Genomic DNA, 19520 nt, shown 5'->3' with positions numbered 1-19520 from the left:
ATAATGTGATTAAGGAACACTTGAGGTTTACCTTCTAGCAGCAAGAGTACATTAGATAAGCATGCTACACTCAGTTTCAATCTGAAATTGAAATTACCTAATTGTATCTAAAAAAATTCCTCACAACCTCCAAAAGGAGTGTTGGGGATTTAGAAATCCAGCTATTTTCCAGCTGAAGTCCACTTGGGCTGTACAAATTACTTAAAAAAATGCAGTCCTCCATGAAATCCAAAGACGAAGCCGTGTAGAAAAAGACCAAATTGGCAAAGTGGTGATATATATTCCCTCAGAGCCAATTGATAAATGGCATTGTTCCACAGAAATGGAAAATATTCCCCAACTTTCTGTATAACATTTAACGTGTGCACTTGAAGACGTGGCCAGCTGGCATCACCTTGCTCTCAGTACGTCGCATCTGTCGCACCAGAGCTATGAAAAATGTTATTACCAGCAGCCCAGATTTAGTGTGTTTTGCTCTTACAACTCACTGGCTATCCTTGCACAGCACACAATACTGCCATTAAATAAAATACCTAAAAGCAATTCTACTCTAGATAAACAGTGAGCTTGCTTTATATTAGAAGTGATAAATGTTTAAAATCTGCCCAGCAAGAGAGCAGGATTGGATATGTTGCAAGAGTCTCTAAGGGAAAAGTTTCTTTCTGTTCCTAGTGATAAAAATATTCCAGCCTTTTGGCCAGCAGAGAAAACAAAGTATTAGTCACTTTTTTTTTTCTTTTTTACTTTTTTTTTTTTTTTTAAGCCAGATGGGAACTGAAGGGAATTCAGCATAGAGAAGACAATGAGAACAATGAGAGAGGATATAAGTAATAATCCAGACTGAGATTGTCTCAGGAAAGAACCAGATGAAATGTAGGTAATACAGTGAGGTTTACCTGAGATAGCTCCCAAAATAGGCGACTATGTTGCAGTGTTTGCATTCTTTAACCATATATATTTCTTGCTGTATCAATGAAAAGTCATCTCCTGAAAAACAGGAAACAATCACAGTTACATCACACAAAGCTGAACTTTGAAAGAGACCTCAAAGCGTGTACGACGCTCGTAAAAACAAGCCAAGGGCTTGGATAACTGCAGCAGCCCCTTCATGGCTCCCAGGCCCACCCAGCTCCACCAGACACGGTGTCTGCAGCACGAGGGTCCCGAACACAGACTGAAATATTGCAGCAATGTAACTCCAGAGTCCCCCAGCTGAAACCGAGAGAAAACAGGCACCGTAGGCTCGCCATTAAAAATCTTTCATTTCAAAATGCCTCTGAGGCAGCATACGGCCTGCACGCCCACTCGGCCACCGCTGACTCAGAAGAGAAGCACAGAGCCCGCACCACCGGCTGCCTCGTCGTGAGAGCAGTTTTTGATTAGGACAGCTACATAAGCACATTTACACATTCTACACAGCCTTTGCAAAAAGAGCCCTGTGCTTAAAAACACATTAGGGACAGCACAATAGCCTAGCATGTTCCTAACACGTTAATTTAAAAGGGTAAAAGCTTGAAAGCTATCCTAAACTCAAAAAGATGTAATTGTATAGCTGCAATGAAGGCAAGAAAAATACGGAGCCCTAGGAAAAACACTGGTGTATGTTTATTTAATCCCATGGGCAGAATTTCCACACAGGATCCCGAGCTCAGAGGTGGCAACTCCTCAGGCCCATGCCTCAGGGTAGGCCGAGGGCCGTGTCTGTGGCCTGGCCCCAGAGGCTCTCCCTCCCTGTGAGCAGCGCTTCCCTGCCATCCCATAATGTAATGCCATAATGCCGGCACAGGCTGACAGCCTGGCAGCCTGCCTCTGGGGAACAACACCTCAGGAACTGGCCGACCAGGCCCTCACAGGCATCTGCCCGCCTTGTGGTCATGCACACGGGTGTTATTACCTTTGTTCTTCCTTTGGCATGAACAAGGCGCTTGTAGCAGCTTGCAGGACATGAAAGACTGCAATTTAGATAAAGGTCTTGGGTTTTAGAGAAAGTGCTGCTTCCGAAAATGTGGCAACTACCATGTCCTCTCATGATTAAAAAAAAAAAAAAGAGCTTTGTATATTTATTTTCATTTCAAGTTTTATTAGTGAAATCTATCTGCTAATATCAAGCCAGGGATGTGGAAGCAGAAGTACAGCCCTATACCGCTGCCCTTAATTTATGTGATTTTGACAAGTCCAAGAGGTCTCAAGTACTGCTATAAATTCTGTTTGGATCCCCGGTGTGTTTATTCAAGAAGTAACAGCGCAGCTAATAGTCTTAATAACCTCTTTAAAAATCGATGTTTTTATGGGCTGTGCTTCAAGCAACTTCACCGAGCAATGGAGTCACCAAGGAGACCACACCAGAGGGTTTTTAGGCCGGACTTTCCACCCATGCTGGACAGACCCACAGCCAGCCAGGACTGATGGCCTGCCCCATGGCACTGGAGATCACAGTGCAAATCGTGGCTCTCTACTTACAGACATTCACATTGTGCATAAACGTTTACAGATAGAGAGAAAGAAGTGCCCATTCACTACAATTATTTTCAAGTGATCGCAACCTTTGGGATTTTTACGTAAGAAAATAGCCACAAAACACAAAGGTAGAGAGGGAGGAACACATTTGTACAAACAGAGCCCTGGCTAACTTCAGTAAATCCTCAAGGGCTTCTTGAAGTTGAGTTGTGTGGAGAAAGACTTCACCGGGGAAGGAAAATATTAGTAGAGGAGTTTAAGACAGACTCTTGACATTTGAAATACGAGCAGTTATTTTTTGGGAATAATGAAAAAAGGAAAAGGCAACACAAACTAGGCAATCAAATTTAGCACAGGCTTCACACTGTGCTTTATGGGTTACCTTTCAACTATAGCTTTGCTTGAACTCAAGCACCCTGCCTATAAACAACTGCTATGAACAAAGGGTTGAGTTTGTTCCAGGTGGACTAATCCCTTCTATTTCTGTGATGAATTTCCACAAGGAAACTGGTAAATACTCACAGGTAACTCACTGGAGCATTTTAAAATTAAAGAAGTTTTTCAAAAAAGTCAAATGTGAGCAAGAGCGAAAGCAAAAAAACTCCCACCTCACACCAAAGAAGGTACCACCTTTCTCTAATACAGCCAGCTGTCCATGAGTTCAAAGAACTCAATCCCTACTCTTCGAAGCAAAGGATCTTTGGTATGTAGCATTTCAGAATATCTAAACACTGCCTCATGAACTTCATGATCAAGAAGCATTCCTGAAACAGCAAAAAACCTGTAGGTAGCATCTTGACTTGCCCTTCGATAGCACTGTCTAGTGTGGAGCAACAAGAACTGTAACTAATAGGGGAGAAAATGAAGGAAATATGGTGATTTTGTACTAGAAAGACTGATGGTAGATGAGATAACAACCTTCATGCCCATAAAAGACATCTGTGGAAAAATAAAAACAACAGGAATAATCTATTCTGTTGTTCTAAGATAGGACAATTAGACAGGGGCTTAAATTGCCTTAACCTTCAACCCTTGTACATATGAAAAGTTTCTCCTATGAAAGTGGCGATGAAACACTGAACTCAATGCATGGAAAGCCAAGAAATTTTGCACCAGTGGAAAAAAAAAAAAAACAAAAACCACAAAACCACCAAAGAAGTACCCATCAGGAGTGACTCAGACTGATCCTACCTTTCAGAAGAGGAGATGAACACAGAAAAGGTAACCTCCATGCAATTAAATAAATGGAGAACCTATTAAAAAATGGAGTAACCTACAAAAAAAGGGAATAAAAGAGGGATTTGGAAAAAGGGGCATGGGCTGAATGTGGGCACAGGGCTGACAGAACAGTAACAAACAGACGGAAGAAAGAAGAGACATATCCACGAGAAAAGTCTGGCAAAATACGTAGAAAAAGATTCTGAAAGATCAGACTCAAAGATAGGAGAGAAGATGTATAGTGCTTCAAAGATGACAAAAATGAATTCAAAACAATGGAATTCAGAGTTTCCAGGCAGCTGGAGTATTAATCTTGGCAAGAGATGCTGGAATTGGGCAAAAATTAAATATCCTTGGATAGCATGAAAATAAAAAAGACAGTAAGACGAATTTGTAGAAAATACTTAATCAAGAGGGAGACAGCAAGATAAGAACAGTTAGATCAAAGGTGACAATATATCCATACAAAGAGATTTTCATCTGGTTTAGTCATCAGAGATCGCTTGATGCTAAATAACATGGAATTGGAAAAATGTACTTTTTGTCTACTCACATGTTTGCAATTATGGGCTGTGTGGCATGCTGAGCAAAAACGTAGTTTAGGGAGCTGCTGTAAATCACCCCAGCAGCGTGGTGACTCACTGCAGTGCGCTACTATTATGTAATTTTACCTCTCTAATGAGACATGCAGGACACAATGGAGGGTTACAATGGAATATTCTCCCCCGATCAGGGTCCGTGGTCGAGGCCGCTCGGCTCGGCACAATGAGCCGCCTGTCCGCCAGCACAGCTGGTGGGGAGGACGACTACTGCAACTTGCAGCCCCATCCTCTCGTGTTGCAAGCAGATCAATTTCAGAAGCTTAACAAAGTAAAGATTAGTAAATTTGTGATAAATCTGTATTTAAGCAAGAGATCGCTGACAGAACTCACTGACAGTCGTGAATTACTCTGTTTGCAGACACTTCTCACCTGGTACAGGATGTCCTGCCAAGTTCCCTTAAATGTGCAGCCTGGGTTTACATGCCCCACTCTGCAGCACAGGAAGGACCTGATGGCTCTACAGCCTTTCATGCAGCACTGTTAGGTCCTCTGAGCACGCCTGACCTTGGTGGTTTGCAAGCAAGTTTGTTCCTGGTCTTATTTTCATGGGCTCCACTGACTGCTTTGAGTGGGCCCATCCTGCAAAAAAGACCCAGGGTCACCCCTCACATCTCCTCCTGGGTCAGCTGAGATCCACTTTATTGTCCAGGAGGCTCCTCAGGGGAGAATTTCAGAGCTATTGTTGTAAATTGGTTTCTTCAGCATTACTTCAGAGCTGCAGCACAGGGCTGATACCAAGAGGGAACAGAGGGAGGGACAGGCAGGCAGCGCCCAGGCCTTGCATGCAACTGGGAGGAGAGAACTGACGGCATTTGGAGATGCTGATGGTGTCGTGAAGGGTGGGACAGCAGTGATTATGGAGAGACAGAGCAGAACTCCATGGTACCAGCGTGCTGGGCAGTACTGTATGCTCCTGGCCTCCCAAATGTGCTTGACAGGCACGCCAGGCTGCCTGGCAGGAGGCGCGATGGGTGCTCACAAGCTGGCTCCAGCAGCCTCCCCTGGAGGCTTCACTGTACATACCTGGGACTTCCATCACAATATTTTAATTAGACAAAGTGGGATGCCATTAGTAACGAGACCAGGTGAACACCACTGTTAGCAGAAGCAGCTGCAGCTAGGACCATGTCTCAATTTTTATTTTTTTTATTTTTTATTTTTTTTTATTTCAACAACCTGGGTGCCAGAACCAGGCCAGAAAGCACCACGGGAATCACTACTTCGCGGAAACCGTTCATCCCAATAGACAAACCTCACAGCCAAGCTGCCATCGGGCACTACTTACAGGTCGTTAGCTCCTCTGTGCTGATTTCCGCATATCCCTGTGCCACCCAGCTCTCAGTCACTCCAAGCCACTTCTCTGAACTTAGTAAGGGTTCAATCTCCACTGATGAAAGAGGTGACACCCCCAATATACAGGTTTTTCTTAACACTGAAATTTGTTGCCAGTCTTTTCCCTCCAGCCTAATTAAGTTTAGCTCCTGAGACATTTTCCATTTCCTATTTCTATAGCCTGACACACAACATGACTGAACTACAGCCCCAAAATATTTTGGGGGAGGTGAAGAGATGCAAGGCATTAGTGTAGCATCCCATCCTATAGCTCTGACACACACAGAAGTCCTGCTTTCTTCCCTGCCTTGCAGACCTGCATTCCTCTTTACCAACCATTTTGAAAACTGTGAACAATCCTTTTAAAGTTTCGTGTCTTTAAGAAGAATAATTCAGATTGCACTCAAGCATCCGAGCTGTTTTAGCCATACGTCTTTTCTCGGGATTCAAGGAAACCTGCAGTCTGACTGAAAGAATTTAGATTCCCAAACCCTGAAGCTGAGAAACTTGATTCCAAGTAGGATACAACTATTTGGAAACAGCGATGTTTCCACCAGCAGATTTCATTGCCAGGCATCTCAGCTCCTGACTGCTGAGGGCTGATGGTACTGATTAGCTCTCGATTGATGCAAAATATAACTGATGGCAAAGCGCTGCCACAGCAGCACGAGCTTGGCAGCACGCAGCACATGAATGTTCAGTGACTGCTCCAACGCCAGAACCAATTTCCCTGCTTATACTCTCTTTTCCCCTGCGTGGTCCTAGTTACAAGCAGCCATGTTAACAGATAACCTGTGCTCCTATGTCGAATGTTTTCATCTCCCTCCCTCTCTCCTTGTCTTCTGTACTTACTACCTGGGACCACGAGCTCACCCACTCTGGGTACAGACATTTCTGCAGGAAGAACAGCAGGTTATAAACGCATTAGAAGCAGGCAAAGCAAAATCGGACCACTCTCCAAGAAGTTAAATATCATTAAAATGCTGGGCACTCTGCATTAAGAGACCACGCTGTCTGTGTTTTGCTTTGGGTACGCTCCAGGAGCGGGCTGAGCAGCTGTGCGGGGCGGCAGCAGTACCACTCGGCACATGGCACAGCACAAGGCAGCGACGTCCAGCCTTTAGCAGCTCCAGAGCATTTGGAAAGGCAGGCGTTGGGCTCAGACAGATGCAGTGGTGGTGGAATGAGCTGTGCTTCGACTTCTTCCAGGTGTCCCCGGGGTATGGCGATGCCAGCTTGATGCCACGGGAGTTTGCAGCCAGCAAAGGAGCTCAGGAACGGGTTAGCGAGGGCTTCTGGCAGTGTCTGACAGTTCAGCACGTAAAATCTGTGTCTAGTTAAACCATCACACACACCAGACATGATCCCAACACAACCAGGTTCCACACCACGAGGCAGTGAAGGTGAAAGGGGTAACCAGGAGTTATTTCCATATTTCTTCAGCTCCCGGAGCTTGTAACAATGGTTTGAGCCCTGCAGGCTTAGCTCAAATAAGCCTCAGGCTTGTTTTCCTCCACAGTTCATAGCATCTCTAGGGAATTCATCACACAGAGCATGAGGCTGCACTGCTGCAGCACCCCTCTTAGTCCTGCAAGGCCCTGGCGTGTCCCACAGCTCCCCTGTGGTTGTGGTCCAGAGGGGACAGACCCTGACCCGACTCAGCCCGAAGGCTGTGCTCGTACGTGGAACACGAACCTCCACATCTGAACCACGAGATACCAAAGGTAATGAACCAAATCCAGCTGTGAATGTCCCGAGCACAAAGCTACACGGAGCTGGCTGACTATTTTCCCTCGTACAGACACCCTTCAACAGCTCCACGCATGGATTAAGATCCAACTAGAAACACGTAACCGGCTACTTCTGGCTCCCACAGAGATCTCACACAGAAAACACTCACTGAACCCAACGAAAACCACAAACGAGATCCTTCTGTAATCTTGCACTACAGCTCACCACCAGCCCTTAAAGCATCAAAGGCTTCCGAGGTCACTATTTATCATTCTGACAGTATTTACACGAGGCGTCTCGTAATTTTAAAATATTTCGGTTCTTACATTTTCCCAGGGAGAAAATTCGGTGGAGTAAAGCTACCCTGGCAAATAGTTATCTCTTTGTATTGACTGCCTTCTCGATTCATCTGCTAAACCCATAGAAGGAAGTGGCTTTAGTGTTTCGGGTGGTTTTGGCTTCCACGCTGCTGAGTACAGTTGGATTAGTTTCTGAAATAGAATTGGCTCCCAAATTATTTGAAGCATTTGTACTCGGCGAATGCTGGGAAATGTCATTAGCGTGCCATAATACTTTTGCCTAATGCTCTCCAAAGGCTATGCCAAAAAAGTGAAAAACACTGTCTATTTCGATCCTAACAGCACAGCTTAAGGAACTGTGGTAGCAGAGCTCGCACACTGCCCAAAAATTCAAGTAAGCTGACGACAGTAACCTTCTGTGTAGGGAGCTTATGTCTTTTGTCCAGAGAGCAGACAAAGGAAGGCAACAGCAGATGAAATTAAAGCGGTCATACTGGGGTCTCGGTCGTGAGTTTGAGTCTCCCAACTCATTTAATCCCTCTTCTGCTACAGGTAGTAACAGGATCAAGCCACAGCTCACCCACACTCGCCGTTTCAGCAGTTTTGCTGGGTCTCCCAAAGCGCTGCCATCGTACTGCGTGATGTTTCCTGCAGATTGAATTCAACACATTGCTCACCTCCTTGCTTCACAGGCTTTTGTCTTCTGCTCGCAGTCACCCGTCGATGTATTACACTAGCATTGGGTTTGGAGATTTATTTTTCCATCTCCAAATTAACTCCCCATCTGTGAGGCAGCCTTCCACTCCCCTCCCAAAGATGCTGTACCTAACTCGAAGAGAGCCACAGGCCTGTTTCCCCGGTGACTAATTTATGGAATTTATCACGAATCTTTTGCTCATTGTGCCCTGCAGTCTGGCAGGAGCTCGTCCTGGCTGCCCCCCTGGGGGGAGCACCCAGCTGGCTGCACCAACTTCTAACACTCACCTGATCCGAGATCTGCTGGTGTTCTGCAGGCACAGCCCCAAAATCCTTAAAATTAGTTTGAATGTTGAAGACAAACTCTCACAAGGTGCAGCTGTTTTTTATTTATTTATTATTATTGTTTTTAATCTGGGAGACTTTGAACAGCTGTGTCTTCCTGTCCAGCGAAGACAGTAAGCTGCTACCATCGAGCTACCCCACAGAGGCAGCAGACATCCTAGAGCACCAAACGTAAATAAATAAATGCTGTGAACCCTCCTTAAAAACAAAACAAAAACCCGACAAGATCTCTGCCAAGAGACTGTGGGTGTACATGCTGCGGATGGAGATCAGGCTGGTAAGGTTTTAAAAGACATTAAAAAAAAAAAAAAGACAGCTACCCCAGAAGAAATCACTTCTCTGTGGTAAGTCAGACTAAAAACAGAGTAAGAACTATAAAGATGGGGTCATCAATGCTAATTTTAATGGGGTTCTCAGTAGGGATGACTTGGGGCCAGAGCCTTGCACTTTTCGTTGTCGTGCTTAAGCAGCAACAAGCAGAGACTGGGATTACTTACTCAGCTGCCCAAGGTTCGTGCTCTTCCTCTGGCCCCAATAGCAGAGGATTCAGCCTCTGCCTGTGGTCAGTTTTCAAAGCAATTCTTCTCAGTGATGTGGTTTTGTGGAGGAGTTGTTAGTGTTAGGTCAGAGGTTGGACGGGGTGATCTTGGAGGTCTCTTCCAACCTAAATGATTCTGTGAAATTCACAGTAGAACCCGACCTACTTCACTTGCACCAGGTGCAGCAACGTGGAGGCTCAAGGAAGCTTCTCACTACACCAGCAGGAGGTTAATACCATCCTCCTTCCATCATGGGAATATTGCTCTGCCCCACCAAGAGATAAATGTGGTGCCCAGCTCTCCCCAAGCATAGGCTACAACACCTCACATCGCTCCTGCGCTGGGTGCACGGCTGCTTAGCAGCCACCACTCATCCCCATGGTCGTATCGCTCCAAGGCAGCAGCTTCAGCTTCTTTCAGAGCCTCCCCACACATCTTCTGCCTTCAGCTTCCCAAACATCTGCTTGGCTGCAGAGCAGATCACGGAACCAACCAGGAGCTGCGCTGAGTCAGAAACGGGGCCTTGAGCTTCCAGTCGAGGGTGCCAAGGAAGCATTACAAACAGACCACACAGAGATGCTTTCCCCAAACGCTCTCCCCCCACCTCCAGAGACCGATGGCTCAGAAAAATCTCTCGGTCGTAGATGGGATCTTTGTATTTAACCGTCCTCCATCTATTTTTCACCCGTGCAAATTTGTGCAGTTGCTTTTTGCACCTATGTAAACACAGCTTCGTACAATGAGGAGTTTCGCAGATGTGCAGAGAGAAAACTGGACACTTTCTGACTGCCTCCAAAACCCTGGGACACAGTCGCAAGGGGACAGGATGAAGCAAGTAGGGCCAAGAGAACCATCCTGAACCACTACAACATTTCAGTTCCTGACAGCAATCCCCAAACAAGACGGAAAGCCACGCTGTGCACAGCACCAAACAATGACAGGGAAAATTCAGCTCTGCTCCGAAGAGGTTGCCAGCTCACGAGACCCACCAGTAGAGGACTTGAAGGGACCAGATGGAGTCAGAGCGGCTTGCAAGGTGCTGCTAGCAGGAGGTGAGGCCACACCTGAGGTTTTGCCCACTGACCACCACTCCTGAGGTCGTACAATCGTGAATTCTGGTGTGGGTAAGTGGGTTCAGAGATGAAGGCCGTTTATTTAACCACAGCCACTGACATCCGAACCACACTGAGTGCATGAAGCTGAGCTTGCAGAAGACCTTGCTGAGTCTCGAAGAAGAGAGCTGCGAAGAATGTGGCAGTGTTCTGGGCTCCCTTTGTCACCAACGTGGCCTGGCTGCTCTTTAGTGGTTACCTATGTTATGTTTCCACAAAAGGAGGGAAAAAAAAGCTAAAGAATCAAGCTGAGCCTTTTCTTCTAATTTATTTATTCACTCGAATTTTTCAAATTCTTCCAGTTGAAGAAACTGTTCTGATTTCACTAACTTGTAACTGTTAAAAAAATTAGAAAACAAAAACAAAACAAGAGCTGTGCTTTTCAACCCAAGTCAATAGAACCACGTAACTCCACCCAAATGGGACAATGGGTTTTCTTAAGCAAGAAACCAGAAAACAGTACATCCACCTCAAGTTGTTATCAGTATACTGACATTGCAAGACCCCCATCAAAACAACAGACCCTTAACCTGTCCTGTCACACCACCACCACCGATGCTGGAGTTCAGGGACCGGAGACATTTCAGAGTTGGTCTTCAAACCCCCAGATCACAGCAGACAGGTTGGTAGGACCTCCAGAGTCCTCTGCTCCAGTTTTCTTCTCCAAGCAGGGCTGGCTGCACTGCCAGGCCATGTCCACTCAACTTCTAAGACTCCTCCAGGATGGAGATCCCACCACCACTTCTCAGGGCCCTGTCCCAGAGCACAAGCGCTCTCCTTGTGAAGGGTTTTTCCCATTTCCAGCTGGAATCTCCCTTGCTTGTGCCTGCTCTTCACCAGGCATCTTCTGCATGTCTTCAGTGGAACATGGTGGTGAGATCCCTCTTCACTCTTCTTGTCTCCAGAACAAAAACCACATGGCTCCATCAGCCTCTCCTGTGTCAATCGTCTTTCCAAATTTTCCTCCACTTCCTAAAGAGTCTGCATTCGTTGTCTGTAGCGCACCAGCCACAAGTTATCCCATCGTGTCTCCAGAAATCCTACTACTTCCTAGCTCTGTGACTATAGGTTAATCTCCAGTGTCACTTAATTGCTTCATAAACGACGTGGTACTACGTGAGCACTGGGAAAGCCTGCATTCACAAGGAGGAGCCTCCCTCGTTCCCTGTCCCACAGCCACCCTGAATGGTCACAGCACAGGAGTTCAGGCTATGGGAAACTAAGGTGGCAAAGAGATGCAGAAGAGGACTTCATTAAAGAGGGATTTGAAAGGTATTCCAGTGAACAAGTAATGACAGGTTACTTCTTCAAGCAAATACATGATCCCCAGGTGGGACAGATAAAAAGCTCCTTGCCTCATTTCCACTGAAGACTTAATGTCTGATTTCAGCTCCCTGTGCAGGACTCAGATTAGGCTTCAGCTCAGTGAGTTTCCTGGGTAGCAAGTGAGCTCTTTTAGGAGAAGTGAGAAAACCTCTGCCCTCTTTTAGGAGAGGTGAGGAAATGTATGGGGAAACGATACCCATCCTCTCAGTACAGGTGAGAAAAAAGACAACCCATTATGAAGCAGAAGGCATTGTTTTTTCCCAAGGCACCTTTGATGAGCATTAGCATCATTGCTTGGTCTCTCTCCCCTCCCAGCTCCCTATTCTTTCAGAGCTCACAATCTACCATCTGTCCTAAATCTTCTCTTTGTACTGACAACACATTGTAACTGCAACTTTTTATGAAACAATGATAAGGCAGATAAGAACGAACAAGGAAATAGTGAGCAGGACATAACCGAGAGTGGTAACACATCCTGCAGAGCTTCCTGTCATCTAACCACTGAAACAGCAAAAAAAAAAAAAAAAAAACCAACAAAAAACACACCTCTTTTGTCTGGAGCTTTGCAGCTATGAAAAAATAAACATGTGAGAAAACTGAAAATGCAATCCAAAAATACAGAAAAGAAGGCAAAACTTACCAGGCTCTAACTTGATTATTTTTACAGCAGCCAGTTCTCCGGTATGAAGATTTCTAGCCTGCAATAAGAGAGTTAAGACACATTCAATTACACTGCAAAGGTTTCTCACGAAGTCTTACCAGGTATGAAAAGATACGCTGTGATGTAACGTGCTACAAATATGGCACAATGCAATTAGCTGAGAGCGACCTGGGCGAGGATTATCTGGTCTTAGTATTAGCACAGCAACAACCTCGTTGAAGAGTTACTGGCAGCTCTTTGCAGAGCTTTAAAAAACCCCAAGCAGCTACTTGTCACAGAATGAGAGTTCATGCCTCTAAAACACTGTTTTTAAGGGTTGTTGAGTCTGAGCAGTGCCTTGCCCGTGCTCACTGGGGTGGTACAGAAGAGCTGTGCTGCAAGGCAGGCTGCCAGAGCACGCACTGCTCAACCACCACCTCGTGGGCGAAACCTCCGCGCAGTCTGGAAGTGAAACCGGTGGGTAGCAAGAGAGCAGCACCACGGATGCAACACGGATGAGTCTCAGTTCCCTGGGAACAACCTGACCCTTACACTCTTCCAGTGGATCCATGACCCTGTAGATGAAGGGGTACAGAGCTCAAGTTCAAGCTTCGCACCACACCTGCAGGGAGCACTTCTGTAAGCTTCACCCCAAGAATTCAGTGCTGGAGGAAAATGCTACAGGAACCTCAGATATGGAAAGTTTCAAGAGGGGCTTCCATTAACACTGTTAACTCCGGTAAAATGAGCTCTAAATCACCTAGGCACCGTCACCAGAGCTAAGCTGCAGTGTTGTTGACACACAACCTAATCCAATTAGGGACTGTGGCGCTCCCTTTTTGCTGAGCATCCGAAAGTTACAGGAGCCTACACCCAACTCTTTTCTTCTTACCACAACAAACACGCAGAGTCTGCTGCATATAAAATCCGGTTAAAAGGTAGGCTGGAGAAAATCTGGGGAAAAACTGGGGGAGGTGAAACTGATCTAGGTAAGTATTTAGGATGAGGACGCAAAGCAAATTTGCCCCTGTGGGTTGAGCTGGAGAAAGCCACTACAGAGCAGAACTCTCTTCTTGCTTACGGACAAGAAAAAGTCTTTATTTGCCAACAGGGAGAGCAAGAATTTGGAAGATGAACCTCTTGCTTTTGTCAACACTTAGTGAAGCTTCCAAATCAGGAATGGCTTCCCAACTGCCAGGAAAAAAAATAAAAAATAATAATAATTGGCCCATGTGAAGTCCTGTAGTGCTCAGGCAAGTGGTGGCTGTTGAAACGTATGCTAGAGACACAGGAAAATACGACTCAGCTGAAGACAGAGAGAACCTGAACAACCGCAACAGGATGGAACAACTCAAGCAAATCACTGAACACAGGAACAGGTATCTGCTAACCACAAAGAAAATCTTTACCACTTCTCAAAGTACCTTCCTACCAGAGATGCTTTGAAGACCACAGCATTTGCATCCCTCAGCATCCAGGAGGAGCATACAGCCAAGGGTGGACAGAGGATTTAGGGTTTCTTGGGTGCTGTTACACCAAATTACCAGTAAAAAAAAAACATAAAGGTTCTATAAGAGACCAAGAACACAGCCTCTCTCACTGAAGTCAGGGAACCTCAACTGTCCATCCTCTATCCTCTTGCCTGCTGAGCAGCCAAGATATTTGGATAAAGGGGACTGCACCGTGTAGCGATCACCTGCATCTCAGAAACACGGGGAAGACTGCATTCCCTCCTGATGTTCCTCTTCCACACAAGCAGTAGCTGTCACTGCTACTGTGATGAAGCCTGAAAAAACAGATGGGGTTTGCCAAAGGTCTCTGGTACGCAGGCTGCTTGGCTGGGCCCTGAGGGCTCAGGCCAGAGGCTGCTGCAGTTGCTGGCTGGCAGCTGGTGCCCAGCACAGGCCTCGCAGCTCCACCAACCCCTGTCCTGCTGCTGCCAGTGCTGCCACCGAGCGCTTGCACATGACCTAGGGACAGAACACAAAATTGTTTCGGTTTTCAGCCGTCGAACTTTGCCGGAATGGAAAGCTCGTCACCAGGTTGGTGTTTATGAGCTGAACACGTCAGGTTTGCCACAGAACCATGAAGGTTGGAAGAGACCTGCAAGATCATCTGCTCACTGTGAGGTCCCTGTTTGGATGCTCACAGGTGCAGGAATGGCATTAGGTGTTCTGTCTAGCCAGCCGTGTCGCAAGCATGCAGCAAATTACCCAAAGTGGCTTTCCCAGGAGACAGCCACCTGCCGTAAGCGCGACTGACGGCTGTTATCTCACCTTCGATTGCACCCACTTTACACAGGTACCTACGTTTCTCTCTGCTGTCACCTCCTGGTTTTGAAAGCTTTCTCTTCCATACCTGTCAGATGAAAACTTCATCAATAATGAAGCACTGCGTATCATGAAAAATGTACGATGGTGAAGGCTAAGAACTGGTTCCCCGTGGTACACAGCTAAATAAGAAAGCTGCCAAATAAGGATTCCTGAAATCATTTTAAGACACATTTGTTAAAGAAATTCTCAACTCGTTTCCTATGGGTCACGGCAGCCTCATTACTCTGATTTTTAAAGGGGCTGTGCAGTGCCGAGGAAGTCACAGACAGGAATCGCCCCATCGCCACTGCTGTCTTTGTGACCCAAACGTGGAATTTCACTACGAGTGACATCTGACAAACCTCACTTCTTCCCGTATCCCTGACGTGAAGAATTAATTATTGATCTTCCATTTGTTTTATTGATATACTTCTTCACTGGGGAAAAAAATAGATGTCAAGCTAAAAAATTGCAGTTTTCCTACTCATTTTATTTGTTTTTAAAACCTAACAGCAAAATACCTGCCTGCTTCTGCTCCCCTGAAATTTCCTCTGTATTTCAAGTCTTAATTTAAAAGTAGTTTAAACCAGGGACCAGGGGAGCTGTTTTACAATATCTGCACGCCAAGTAATCAAGTCCTGCCAATTAACAAACATCTCACTTCGGTACCTGCTGTTTAATATCTCTTATCTATTACTGATACAGCAAGTTATCATGCATCTGCAGCCCTCACGCAGAGATGGCAATGATATTGTGAATGCAGATATTGTGAGTTCAGAAAATTATGCTCTGTGGTTTCATTCTAAGGAATGAAAATTAAAAGGCCAGGATTTTAGCAGAACAATTGCAAAGCTTCAAGAGGAACCGTGATCTACACAAGAACGGGACCAGAGCAAGGCTATATTTGAATGAGGGGAGTCACAGAGTTAACCTTATTTTTTTTTCTATGTCATATACAGCATGTATTTACCAAGAAAGAAGGGCTAAGTGGGCTTTTGGCCACCTCCTCTTCCACTGTCTCACACGGGATGAGTGGCAGCATCCCAGCAAGCACAGCTCCTCCACAATATTTTACTAGCTAAACACTACAGGACAACAGCATGCGATCAAAATAAAACGCAACCTCTTTTCAATGTCTCATTATAGAAATTGAAAGGCCGAGGAACAGGATTAATGCCAGCAGCTTCATGTTAAAACACAATAAGCGTCAACTTTTTTCTCAGTCTATGTCAGCATCTGCCAACGCAAACCACAGATTCGCTCAAGCATACACACAGCTGCAGCAGAGACCAAAGGTTCCTCTAAATTCACGGTCCCATCCCAAACTGCAGATGCTTCAGCAAGTGGTTGAGAACTGACAAGCAAGCTGTGTGTATGATGCTTCCCTCTGCACCCCTAAGAATGCACAGCAGAAGACACATTTTGGGTAGGACACTTTTTATAGCTAATGACCAGAAACAACAAAGAAAACTGGTTTCAGCATCAGTTACACACTGCAGTTTTATTTAAGGCTGTGAACAGGATGATTGCAGCCCAGAGGGATCCACGGTACAAAGCTGAGTAGAAATGGACAAAAGCAGGAGAAATATTGCACTTGCACACCTTGGAAGTAAGTTTATGTGCTTGGTTTCCTTATCCAGCCACTTTCTCCTTCAACACCGAGGAAGAGAAGGTTCAGACACCAGTATTACGACCTCCAAATCAGAATTTTCAATTTCCATGGTGAAATCTCCTCCTTACCCCTTTGTCCTAGCCTGATCTCCAGCCTTGGATCCACCATCCAGTTCCCCAGAAGATCCGTTTGTTCTATGGAGTCTTCATTTAATCTAATCACAACTGCAGCCCCTGTGGCAACCCTCCCACACATCCCCATCTTATTCATTCCTTGCCAAGCTTCACTCATCAGTGACCACAGCGTTTGTCACGTGCTGCCTGCTTCTTCTCAGTTACTGCATGGACCTCCAGAAGGTCCCCTGACCTCCTGCCCAGACATCAAAATGAAAATTTCTCATCTGCTTTCTAGCTTCTGTCTTCTGACACTTATAACTCTTAAGCTTCTCTGCCCTGTTTTGAAATTCCCGTTATACTGTATTGTTTTTTTCTGTATCTCACAGCATCACCAAACCCTGAATCCACCTACCTACAGCTCTGGATACACATCCACCACCACTCTCAGCCAGCTAGGGTGACCAAAAATCTCTCACCTGGGCTGCTCTAAATGTACAAGAACAGCATCCTTCCTAACAGGCAGGACACGCAGTAAGTATCTTGGCTGTCGTGGAAAAAGAGAATCCAAAATACTATGGAGAAGAAAAAGAATGAGATAAACTAAACCAAAACTACTACATACGTGTACCAGAAGGCAAGAGCAGAGACCTTGAAACAGAGGATGGGGTCTTGAAGACGCCACCACAGGCAGCCCACCTCTGGTGTGAGCACCTGCCACAACGTGGCACCACCACCAGACCCTTCAGCAGCACCTCAGCATTGAGCTTCTTTCCTTTTAATGATCTGGGTTTTACTACTTCTCGTCTGATTCCTCTCCTGTGAGATACACGTCCTCCCGTACACATGGCAAATTCTTGTATGCAACCTGTTTCAATCTCTCTGTGCTAGGCTTGAACTGATTGCACCTTCTGCAAAGGTGGCCCTTCCTTCTCAGGATAAAGCCCACGGTTCCTCACTGCTCTTCCCAGCACGCCAGAAGAAACCATCAAGGATCAGGAAGTCCTAAGGCCCTGCATCGTGCTGCAGCCCCCCCAGGCAGACCTGCAGCCAGTCCTCAGAGCCCCACTGTCTCCAGCAGGACAGTCACTGGGGTTTCATCCCTTGTAGCTGGCTTTTAGTGAACACACCGATACACATCCATAGGAATCAGTAAGCAGAGGGCAGTTTAGGTTAGGTTTCTGACCTGTCCGGTTTGCCATTTATCTCTCAAGTAAGCAGCAAAAGACACGTTAGAAAAGAATTAGGTCTCGGTGGAGGGCAACCTGCTGGCCTCTAACAGAATCCGAGTTATGTCCTAACGCACAAGTTCAAACAACCTGTCCTCGGGTTTACCGTGATTATCTGCTACAATTTTGCTTACTCCTCTGGTTTACGTAAGCAGCCTGTCAGTTGTAAAAATGCTCTGCAAACAGAGCTGAGGGAGCAAGCTGGGAGAGAATCGGGAAGGCAGAGCAGAAACACCATTAATGAACAGGAAGGAGAAGCTCAAACTTCTGAAACACCACCTCTTTGCCAGCTGAGTTTAACACCCGGACTACAGAGCTAGATAGTCATTAAAAAGTCAATGTATAACTCAAAAATTTCTCACAAAACCCAGGTTAAAAGCAACAAGAGTTCGTCTCCACTGTGTGAGTCCAGAATTGCTGTCTTTCAAAAAAGGCTACCGGGACCTTTGTGGTGCCACACTTCGGAGAGCACTTTTGCAAAAGAAATCAAACTCTTCAAAAGCTCTAAGAAAAAAATAATTAAATTAATTAAAAACTTGCAGCTAAAGGTTAACCCAAGCCAGCACAAAGACTAGCTGTGACAGCTCACTGCTGAACACCATCTCCTGAGCTGCTCACCTGAGCAGCACCTTGCAAAGCAAGTAAGTGACTGCCCTTCTGCCAGCACAAATCCAGACCTCGGTGTCAGGATGGTGAAAAGTGAGAATCAGGTCACGGACCGACCGCAGAGCTCCTCTGCCTGGTCTCCAGCCAAAACCAGTAGATCCCACCACAGCTTTCCAGTTTTAGACTGAGAAAACCTAACTAGAGTACTGGACCGAGTAAAGGCCCTCCTGCTTGGCACTGGGAGCACCTCCGGAACAGATGCTGAACAGATATTTCTCTCCATGTGGGAAGCTCTATGAAAGGATTAAAATTTTAGAAGAAGGCACAGAATGGAATAGCTTTAAGGAAAAAATAATACAAAAAAAAAAAAAAGTGGGATGATTCTACAAAATATTAATGCAAATCATACCGAATGGGTTTGGATCTGTGCCGGGCAGAAACAACTGTTCGGAGTCCCTCCTACCCTCCAGTTGTCTTTTAAGGTGTGCCAAGGCAGCTCACGTGTCAAGCAGATGTCAATCTAATCCGAGCTGCTAGAAGAAGATACCTAGCAGCAAGTTCTAATTTTCAGGGCTCTCTCTCTTTTAGGAGGCAGGAAGAGCCAAAAGGCAATTGTTCACTCCGCCGTTTTCCAGCTGGGTTTCTAAGATAGAGAGCAGTACCAGGCTCTTTTATAGGGAAAAGGCACAGAGGCTTCCAGAAGCCACTTCTGGAACAGAGACTTTACAGATTCGCCTCTTACAACCATCACCAGGGTGCTTTTCAGAATCAACCAAAAATAAAGATTCACGTGCTAACTTGCCTTTTCTTTCCTTACACTGCAGCAGCACCACCGAGAGCCACCGCCGTGGATGCCAGAGCAGCATGCTGTTCTCCAAACACAAATATTAGTTCTTCAGGGTGCTCTGCAGACAGACACGACACTCCTCGTTCCTCAGGTGAGCGCCGCATGCAAGAGCAAAGCAGGAGCTGACGCTTCGCAGCTGTCTCTGCCCACTTCCACATTTACGGTGCTCGCAATTTTCCCCTCTCTGGAGGAGCAAAAGCCAGAATACACAAAAGTAACAGGGTTTAAATAAATTCCACGTTCAAACCTCAAAGCCAGAGCAGCAGGATCGGTGACTGGCACTCCCAAGCACAGCTGTAATGCAAATAAGGCTCGAACGTATTTACTTTTGCTGGCGGTTGGTGAAGTTTCGATAGTGTATCTCTAGCAGAGAAGATTGGTAGGAGGGGAACCTACCTTTCACTCCCAGACTTCATACACTTTCTTACTCAAGGCCAATTAACTCAAGCAATAAGGGATTAGAAGCTCATTAAGGATGGGAGGCCAACTCCCTTTATTCCAGCA

The 19520-nt window shown here is 45.9% G+C and overlaps 1 protein-coding gene across 4 annotated transcripts in view; it reads right to left on the bottom strand.

Moving 5' to 3' along the window:
- MAP4K5 (mitogen-activated protein kinase kinase kinase kinase 5) overlaps positions 1–19520 on the bottom strand; it is a 68305-nt gene that overhangs the window by 34303 nt on the left and 14482 nt on the right. For all 4 annotated transcript variants that reach the window (XM_084521490.1, XM_084521488.1, XM_084521489.1 and 1 more), the window contains exons 2-3: positions 12298–12355; positions 897–987 (exon numbers count right to left, since the gene is read on the bottom strand). In XM_084521490.1, the coding sequence (XP_084377616.1) occupies positions 897–987; positions 12298–12355 (149 nt within the window). The remainder of the gene's footprint in view (positions 1–896; positions 988–12297; positions 12356–19520) is intronic.

The sequence above is a fragment of the Aythya ferina genome, assembly GCF_964211825.1.
Source record: "Aythya ferina genome assembly, chromosome: 5".
Taxonomy (NCBI): domain Eukaryota; kingdom Metazoa; phylum Chordata; class Aves; order Anseriformes; family Anatidae; genus Aythya; species Aythya ferina.
This window is presented reverse-complemented; position numbering and strand designations above follow the sequence as displayed.